At 47.3% G+C, this 9,742-nt stretch overlaps 1 protein-coding gene across 2 annotated transcripts; it reads left to right on the forward strand.

Moving 5' to 3' along the window:
* CUNH10orf143 (chromosome unknown C10orf143 homolog) lies at positions 1–9,171 on the forward strand. Of its 2 annotated transcripts, XR_005954632.1 has the most exons (6): positions 1–53; positions 689–858; positions 4,142–4,282; positions 4,433–4,498; positions 5,173–5,341; positions 9,067–9,095. XR_005954632.1 is itself a non-coding variant. In XM_041461126.1 (5 exons), the coding sequence occupies exons 1-5, from the start codon at positions 50–52 to the stop codon at positions 5,200–5,202; spliced, it is 411 nt and encodes a 136-aa protein (XP_041317060.1). In that variant the 5' UTR covers positions 1–49; the 3' UTR covers positions 5,203–9,171. The 2 variants fall into 2 exon arrangements, 1 of the variants encoding a protein (XP_041317060.1); XM_041461126.1 differs by having other exon boundaries at positions 5,173–9,171.
* Positions 9,172–9,742: the final 571 nt, after the last annotated feature.

Below are 9,742 nucleotides of genomic sequence, written 5' to 3' on the forward strand. Positions count from 1 at the left end.
TGCGGGGCCGGCGCGGGGCGCTCGGGCCGGGGGCAGCCGGGGAGCCGGAATGCGTGAGTCGGGAACGGGGCTGGGAACAGGAACGGGAAATCGGGAATGGGGACGGGAGCGGCACCGGGATCAGGGCAAGAGCAGAGGCTCGGGCAGGGCCCGGTCCCGGTGCCGGTGCCGCCCGGGCCGTGTCGCGACTGTCGCGGGTGGTGCCGGCTCGGGAGCGGCACGGTCGGGCTGGCACTGAGCTCAACAGGCTTCGGGGTTTTTCCTTCTTTTTTCCTGTTTTTCCATCGTTTCTTTTCCCGCATTTTCTCTTTCCCGTTTTATTTTTCCTGTTATTCTTTTTTTTTGTCTTTTTCCTTTTCTTCCTTTTGAATTTCTCGTTTTTCCCTTTCTTCCTTTTCCTTTATTCCTTTTTAATTACTCTTTCTGTTTTTTCTTTCCCTTTTTTCTTTTTCCTTTTCACTTATTTTCCCTTTCTTTCCTTCTTTTTTTTTTCTTCATTTTCCCCTGCTTTGTTTGGTTTTGTTTTTTTTTTTTTTTTTTTTCCTTTTTTTTTTTTTTTTTTTTTTTTTTTTTTTTTTTTTTCTTTTTTTTTTTTTTTTTTACTGGTATTTTTTTCTTTTCCTTTTTTTATTCCTTTTTTCCTTACTTAATTTTTTTCTTTCTTTCTGGCTCAAACCCTCTTTACCAGGCAGTCTCACTAATTCCATCTATTGCTGCTCTCCTGGCTCCGAGATGACAGAGAGGAATCTGAATCCCAGGCTGGTTTGGGTTGGAAGGTTGGATTTTAAGGCATTTGGACTTAGAGGAATGTCAGATTTCCAAGGCTCCCAGTGTGTCCTGGTTTGGATTGATCTTCAGGTAGAGTTTCCCAGGTGGATCTGCATGGATCTCACATTCCCTGTGCTTTCCCAGACAGAGCCATCTTTCCACAGGGCAAAAAGCAGGGAGCATCTCCCCAGGGCCATCATTCCTCAGGGATCCAGAGGGGCTGATCAGGGGGAGCTGGGCTCTGTGGAGACCTGTGGGACAGGCCTGCTGGAACCCCAAACTGGAGACAGCCTGGCTTTAAAAATGGGGTCAAAAAAGCAGAAATTGCACAACAAGGACATATTAAAGTTGGAGAAAATCTTTAAAATTGGACCCAAAATACCCCATCAAATGACCAGAACTTCTCCTAGAGCTCCTTCAGGTTGGGTGTCCAGTGGAGCTGGGTTTGGCATGAGTTGGTTTCATCTCTGAGTGAAAACGAGTGGATTTCCCAGGGCTTTCAGCTGGACAGGACAGTGAGGGTGACTTCCCTGCAGGGAGATGTGTCGTTCCTGCCCGTTGCTGGTGTCCTGCTCCTTTCCCAGCTGCCTGCCCAGATCATTCCCTGGCACAAGCAAACAGTCCCTGCTTGCCTTTGGGGCAGGGAGCTGCTGATCCCTGTCCCTGTCCCAGGCAGGGAGGGCTCTGCAGTGGCTGCTTCTTCCCCAGGAGACAATTCCAGAGGCTGGAGTCTCCCCCAGGCTGGCATTGGGATGAGTTTGTCTCCTCCACGTGCTGAATTCCTGACACTGAGCAAAGCCCCCAAAACAATACCTGGCATTTATTTTTAATCAGCCAAATTCCTCCTGGAGTGTGGCGTTGAGTAATTTTTCCCTTTGCCCCCTCATCTGACACACATTCCCCGTTTGCTGCTGCACTTTGCCTTTCCCTGCAATAAAGGAGGAGCTCTGCAGCAGCAGAGGCAGAGGATATTTTCCCAGTGGGAGGCAATCTCAAGGATTTAGAGGACCTCCCCAGACTTTTATTCCATTATTCCCTTTCTCACTGCAGTACATATTTCACTCTTGGATTCCTTTCCCATCCTGATATCCTGCCTCCCTTCCTGCTGATCCCATCTCAGCTCTTTCCTGCCGAGGTTCCTGGTGCATTGATCCATTTTTGGTTTTCCACAACTTATTCCAACCTTAAATTCCCTTTGTGTGCTTCAGCAGCCTGTTAGTTCTGTGCCAGCACACCTTCTTCCTGGAGAAAGAGATGGAATGTTGGGATTCCTCAAACAAAGTTTGTTTGGGAAGGAACATCCCGAGTGTCTCTCTGGCATCCAGGCCCTAAATCCATGTTAGTTTTGGAATTCCCATGCTGGTGTCCATCTGCTGGGCAGTTCCAAGGAGCCCTGCCTGGGCTGTGGGTCACCCTCCCCTTGCAGGGGCACTCTCAGCCCAGGGATGTTCTTCTGGAGGTTTCCAGTGGTGTTTTCCATGGATTTGCAGCTGAACCTCCCTGTTCCCAGCGTGCTGCTCAGAGCAGCAGTTTTGGGAGCCCCTGGTCCTGTGAGGGGTCACTCAGCTCAGCCCTGGGCTCCAGGACAGACAGACAGACAGACAGCCCTCGGTGCTGGGCAGGGCTCCCAGGGATGTTCTTCTGGAGGTTTCCACATGGTGTTTTCCATGGATTTGCAGCTGAACCTCCCTGTTCCCAGCGTGCTGCTCAGAGCAGCAGTTTTGGGAGCCCCTGGTCCTGTGAGGGGTCACTCAGCTCAGCCCTGGGCTCCAGGACAGACAGACAGACAGCCAGCCCTCGGTGCTGGGCAGGGCTTGGGGCACAGCTCCAGGAGCAGGGAGTGGATGGAGCAGCACTGGGAGCAGGTGCCAGTGTTCAGGGAAGGCACAGAACCCCTCTCAAGGATGTCCCCGTCACTGGGAGCACGGATCCAAGGCTTTTCCTTGTTTCCTGCATTTAATCACTCCTTCCACACAATTCCTTGGATCAGCCCCATGCCAGGTCCTGCTGAGGTGGAGGCTCAGGGATGCCTTTTCCCAGGGATTTTGTGGGACTGGGGCACAGGGAGGTGTGAGACACAGAATTCCTGCCAGGTACAGAATTCCTGCTCCCAGGGAGGTGTGAGACACAGAATTCCTGTTCCTAGGGGCACAGAGAGGTGTGAGACACAGAATTCCTGTTCCTAGGGGCACAGAGAGGTGTGAGACACAGAATTCCTGTTCCTAGGGGCACAGAGAGGTGTGAGGTACAGAATTCCTGTTCCCAGGGGCACAGAGAGGTGTGAGGTACAGAATTCCTGCTCTCCAGCCCATTGCCATCCCGGTGTTTTCCCAGTGGCTGTGGCATCCTTGGCAGGCACGGGCCGCTGTTGAGGCAAACTCTCCGTGTGTGGAGACACGAGGCTTGACTCCATTTCAGAAGGCTGATTTATTATGTTAAATATTATATTAAAATGCTACATTAAAACTATACTAAAAGAACAGAGAGATCAGAAGGCTCAACAAGAAGAGAACAGAACAGAATAACAAAATCCTGTGACTGCTCACAGCCTTGGCACAGGTGGCTGTGGTTGGCCATCAATGGAAAACAATCCACATGGAGCAATGCAAGATGCTCCTGTTGCATTCCACAGCAGCAGATAGTAATTGTTTACATTTCTCTCCTGAAGCTCCTCAGCTTCTCAGGAGAGGAAAAATCCCAGCAAAGGATTTTTCATAATATCATGGCTACAGGCAGCAGATTCCCGGGCCGTGGGGCTGCGCTGGCACGGAGATGTCAGTGTTGTTTTGGCTGTTCCAGAAGCTGGCTCGGAGATGTCAGCGTTCTTTTGGCTGTTCCAGAAGCAGGAACGGAGATGTCAGTGTTGTTTTGGCTGTTGCAGAAGCTGGCTCAGAGATGTCAGTGTTCTTTTGGCTGTTGCAGAAGCTGGCTCAGAGATGTCAGTGTTCTTTTGGCTGTTGCAGAAGCTGGCTCAGAGATGTCAGTGTGCTTTTGGCTGTTGCAGAAGCTGGCTCAGAGATGTCAGTGTTGTTTTGGCTGTTGCAGAAGCGGGCTCAGAGATGTCAGTGTTCTTTTGTCTGTTGCAGAGGCTGGCTCAGAGATGTCAGTGTTGTTTTGGCTGTTGCAGAAGCTGGCTCAGAGATGTCAGTGTGCTTTTGGCTGTTGCAGAAGCAGGAACGGAGATGTCAGTGTTGTTTTGGCTGTTCCAGAAGCTGGCACAGAGATGTCAGTGTGTTTTTGGCTGTTGCAGAAGCTGGCACAGAGATGTCAGTATTGTTTTGGCTGTTGCAGAAGCGGACATGGAGATGTCAGTGTTGTTTTGGCTGTTCCAGAAGCTGGCACAGAGATGTCAGTATTGTTTTGGCTGTTGCAGAAGCGGGTGTGCAGGCTGCTGGGCACCGCTGCAGGCGAGGCTGGTGCCCAGCTCGTGGGCTGTGCCATGGACCAGGACTCCAGGCAGAAACTCCTCCCTGACTCTGCTCCCTGGGCTGCAAAGACGAAGCAGAATTCCGTGGTAAGTCCCTGCTGTCCCTGGGTTTGCTGCAAAATCACTTCTCAAATCATTTTATCATAAAGCTGCAAGGAATTACCCTCTTTTTTTTATTTCTTTTTTCTTTTTTTTTTTCATTTTTTTGATGAATTTGTGTCTGGTTTTGTTCCTCAGATTTTGGAAAATCATGGGAGCAAAGGCATTTCCCAGCCCTGCCCGAGATGTGTTGCTGGAGAATCTGTAAGTGACAAAAAGGACTGGGGCTTGTTCCCATTACAACATGAAGTTAATAACCTCCACAATTAATTGCATTGCTCAGGAAGAAAGAGTGGAAATTAAAAATAAAGGAGATGGATCTAGCATTTCAGCAGAGCACAAATCAATGATTCCAGCAGCACTTGGAAAATCTGGAGATTCTCAACACATTTTTCAAATTCTCTCTAAAAAGCAGAATTTGGGAAGTAACTGAAAGGAACAATAACATAACACTTCCTCTACCCAATTTTATTTGTCCTTGATTTACTGGATCATAACAAAATATTCAGGAATCTCACTCTATCTCCTTTTTTTTTTTTTTTGTAATTGGATATTTCCTTTCTAAGGAATAGATAAAATATTGAAAATATTGCTCCTTCCAGAGCCAAAATGAGGAGAGGTGCGAGGAAATGCTGGATCTTCATAGCAAAATCTCTGATTTATGGAATTAAAGGCAAAGTTTCCATCAGGAGCTGTGACTGAGCAGACATTGATTGTGTTAATTTATTTCCATTCATCCCTGGAGGGAAAAAAAGAAAAAAAAAAGGGAATATTTGTGGTGGTACTCAGCGATTTCAAATAAAATTTGACAATGAAGAGTGAGGAAAAGCCTTTTTGCCAAGCTCCTTTGTCCTGACCTGAGATTTTTCTCATTCCAGGGCCACTTCAGTCACATCCTGGGCTTCTAGAAACGGAGAGGGGCAGAGGAGCAGCTCAGATTTCCTGCTGGATCCCCAGGATGCAGCTGGTCCTGGGCCCTGCCCTGCTGCCCCTCTGGGCACCGTGCCCTGCAAGCTCACACCTGCCCAAAACGCTGCTGCTCCTCAGGTGGCTCACAATTTGGCCATACAGGACAAAAACAGGCTGATTTCTTGTTTAGGTAGCTCAGAATTTGTCTAAAAAGGATGAGAAAAGGCAGATTTCATGTTTCTCAGAATTTGTTTTAAAAGGACAAGGAAAGGCAGATTTCAGGTTTTAGACTGGTTAGGTTGAGCTGGCCGTGGGCCCAGGCTTCACCTGGGACTGAGCCAGAGCTTGTGTTGATTCCAAAGGTTTTCCCAACAGCCCTGACCCCCTTGGAAAACGCTGCTGTGGAAAATCCTCCTTGTGCAGGGCCACAGGCACGAATGGGAGGACACAAATCTTCATTTTTAAGTGGCTTTGCAGCTGTGAAGTCCAGGAAAAATCCCATTGAAGCTTACGTTTAAATCCCAAAAAAAATCTGTTTAAAAAGGCTTGACCTCGTTACCCAGCAGGCTTTTATTGGCACCAATCTAAGGACAGGTTAATTAACCTCTGAAAGGTTAATTTTGGGGGTTATCAGGCTGCAAAATCCACAGGCAAAGGTTTTTTGCAGTCCTTGAATCCTTCCCATGTTGTGTGTGGGGTTGGAGTCAGCACTGAGTTGAGATATTCTCATTAAATCAATGAATATCACATAAATACTGAGTTTAATTCAGTAATACATGAGGAATTAAGTCTAAAAGCAGACCTGCACTTAATTGGCATTCAGATTTCGGTTTTAAAAAAAAAAATTCCTCCAAGCCAATAAAAATTTTAGTTAGATTTACAATAAGTACTTTCAAGTTAGTATTTACATACTTGATACCAAGATCTGGGGGTCAGAATTTGTGGGGAATTCATTTTTACATCCCCCACCCTTGTCTTTTAAAAATCCTGGTCATCAAAGCAGTATTTAAAAAAAAAAAAAAAAGTAGATAAACAGCAGTTTCTGTGCTGCAAAAGCTGAAATATCTGATTAAATGTAAAGGGTTAAAAGGGTTTAGTTCCTGCAGAATCACTCAAAACCTCAAGTGTGACTAGTAATGATTAGGACTGGTCAAAAATTGCTTAAATGTTGTCAAAATTTCAGGTGTTCAAAGAGGGGAATACCAAAACTGGACTCAGACTCTGTGATGGAAGAGTTGTCTGCCAGGATACATCATGCAAAAGTATGGGATCAAGTTCAAAACACAGGGAATCCGTGGATTATCAAAGCAAAAAGTGGTTTTTCCTTAAATAACTCCCATTTTATCGTGTTCAGGAGTGCACAGATACCTGTGTCAACATTTCCTCTGTTTGCTTTAAACTTGGATCTGGTCTGGACTGGGGTAAAAGCAAGAGCCAGCTGGTTCCTTTCTGGCTTTCCTCTGCTCCTGCTGGGGTTTGTGGCACATCCTTTTAAATTCTCCTGCTTTTCCAGCCTTGGTTTGAAATGTCGTGGTGAATCCCAGGGCTGCTCCCAGCTGCTGCCTGCAGCAGAATTTTAATGGGATTTTTGGGAACTCTTTTTCTTCTTTTTAATCAAAATCTGAATGCCAGTTTAGTGCAGGTCTGGTTTTAGGTTTATTTCCTCGTGTGTTCCTTGAGTAAACTCAGTATTTGTGTGCTGCTCATTTATTTGATGAGAATTTCCCACTGGCACTGGGCATGCAGGCCTTTCCCTGCATTTCATCCAGGGCATTCCTGAGCTCCACAGCTGGGCAATCCAGGAGCACCTGGTCCTGCTTTTGGCTCTGGGAGCTGCTCTGGGTGAGCAGGGACATCCTTCCCCCTGTCCCAAATGCCACATGCAGCTCAGGCTGGCAGGGACATTGGGACATTGGGAATTCCCAGGTGTTTCCCACACTGGGGTGTTTCCCAAACTGGGCTCTCTGTGTTGGGCATTCTCCAGGAGCACAGAGGGGAAAGCAGAGCAAGTCAGCTCTGATATTGAAATCAATAAATAAAATATATTCTCCTCCTAATGCCATCTGTGCTGGGAGTGAGCCCCAAAAAGGGCATCAGGCAGTGCAAAGGAGCCTGCCCTCGTTTCCAGCTGTCCCAGACCCCACTCCCTGCAGAGCTCCAGCCTGCTTTGGGCTGGAAAGGACCTCAAAGCCCATCCAGCTCCTGTCCCAGTGCTCCCAGCCCCATCCAGCCTGGCCTTGGCACTGCCCAGCCGCTCTGTGCCAGGGCTGCCCACGCTGGCTCTGCAGAAATGCACATTTCAGCTCCATGCTGGGGGGCTGGCCCCACGGGGAACCCCTGGAGCTGCTCCCTGCAGGTCACACCCAGGTGTTCCCGTGTGACACGATCTGTCCTAAGGTTGGGATTTGTGGAGGTTCTTTTCACTGATCTCAGGGTGCAAAAACTGACACGACAAGGGGGCTTTGCAGTAAAAATCAAAACAAATGTACCTTTATTGAATGACCACAGCGTTAGGGAGAAAGGAGAATGAAGAAAAGGGAAAGAAAAAGGAGAAAAGAGAGAGGGAAAAAGGAAAGAGGGGTATAGCTGCCAGACGTGGGATCCTTCAGAGTGCAGTCGAGGGAGCCTGGATCACGTCAGGGGAGATCCCAACAGCCCCCAGCTGACCCAGGGGATTTTATTATTGAAAATTGAGTGGGGAGAACAGATGCAATAGTCCCTGATCTCAGCAGTGGGCGAGAGCCATTGTGGGTCCAGTGGTCACTTGCAAACTTGCTCTGGTCACCTGGCCTTCCCCACACGCCTTCCCCGCTCTGGGATTTCATCTCGGTCTTTGGGAAGGAGAGGGGGCTTTTCCATGCAGGGGTGGCATGTCTCAGTCCTTGGGGGAGAACCTTCTCCCCTCTCAGTCCATCTGTCACCGTGGTTGATGTGAGGTGAATGCAGGGTCTTTGTGGTGACCACCGAGAAGGTCATTCCAGAGAAAGTCCAGCCAAGTCGGGAGGGTGGAGAAATTCCAGGGCCAGCGTTGCTAAGCGATGCAGGCGAAGGAGAGCACGGTGTCCCTTGCCTTATTCATGGGGTGCAGCGTCCCTTGGGAGAGCAAACACACCCACAGACAATAATGTGGCTTGGTGGACCAGTCAGACCTGGATTTTCAGAACAGGATCTTCTCCTTTCCCCGGTGGTCTCGACTTCCATGACGATCGAGAGGCAAAGAACGAGGGGAGTTTCAGACAGACACTCACACCGTGCCAGGGCACTGCTGCCCTGGCTCCTCCTAAACTCTCCTCTGGATAAAATCACCTTTAGCTCCTCTCAGACCCCCGTTATCCTGAATTTTCCCCAGATTGGAAGGCAGAAGCTCCTGGATCAATTCCAGAATTAACTTTTCCTCTCAGATGTGATTCCTTGTTCCATGTTTTCCAACAGGGCAAGGAGTGCTTTTTTAAATCAGTCAGGCTGGAAGCAAATTGGAGTTTAATTGTCTGCTCCACTGAAGGCTTTTAATGGTGATATTTTTTTAAATAGATGTGTTTGTAATTTATTTTGGGATTTTCCAGGATCATAAGGCTGGCACAGGCTGGGGCAGTGAATATTCCTTTAAAGCAGATTTGTGTCAAATCTGCAGTGGAACCACAGAGTTATTTTTGTATGCCTTGTAAACTCTGAAATTTTGTTGATGAAAAAAGATATGTAAACTTTCTATTTCCTACTGCTGTGGTTTGTACACAGAATAACCAGAGTGATGCTTTATTTACCTGTATATATAGAGAAAGGCCCCTGGCCTGTTTTTAATTCAGGTTTAAAGGATCTAATTCTTATTTTTAACTTTGTATTTTGTAAATTGTTCCTTATAAAAGCAGAAGCATTAAACACCACTTTGGCTGCAGCATGGAATTGTCTGGTTGTTATTCCATGAATGATTTCTGAAGAATAAAGGTAAATAAAACCTCTGATGAGAATAAATATTATTTGTATCATGTAAAATCTTTGTAGTAGGTTTAGGTGCTCACTTTATTAATTTGATGGTAATTACAGGTCCACTTGGCATCTTGACTGCCAAAAAAAGATGGAAAATGAAAATATTGCGTAAGTGGAGTTTAAAGGCAACGTGGGTCTGACAAGACAAGACTTGTGTGTTGAATACAGTTAATGTATTTAAATTTATTTTTGTTTATTTTAGATATTACAATTCGTATTTGTATTAGATTTCAAACCCGTGGTGTTTATGTCTAAATTAGTTGCTTAAAACCCCAGCAGCTCTCCGGGGAGCGTGGTGTGATACCCTGTGCTGGCAGATTCAGAGTCACACATAAACAACTCTGCCTTTGCCTTGATTGCTGCAGATAATTATCCAATTAACACTCACACGGGGCATTTCCTCCCACAGCCAGCTTCCACTCGGGGTCCCTGCGTGTCCATGCTGGGGCTTGCTGCTCTGAGCAGGACCAGCCTGCAGCTTTGGGCAAAGGGACTTGGCTGGGAATTCCTGCACGGGCAGGAGCTGTCACCTCATTTCCCAGGGGTGACAAGTGG

The sequence above is a fragment of the Pyrgilauda ruficollis genome, unplaced genomic scaffold, assembly GCF_017590135.1.
Source record: "Pyrgilauda ruficollis isolate IOZ18807 unplaced genomic scaffold, ASM1759013v1 scaffold15, whole genome shotgun sequence".
Lineage (NCBI taxonomy): Eukaryota > Metazoa > Chordata > Aves > Passeriformes > Passeridae > Pyrgilauda > Pyrgilauda ruficollis.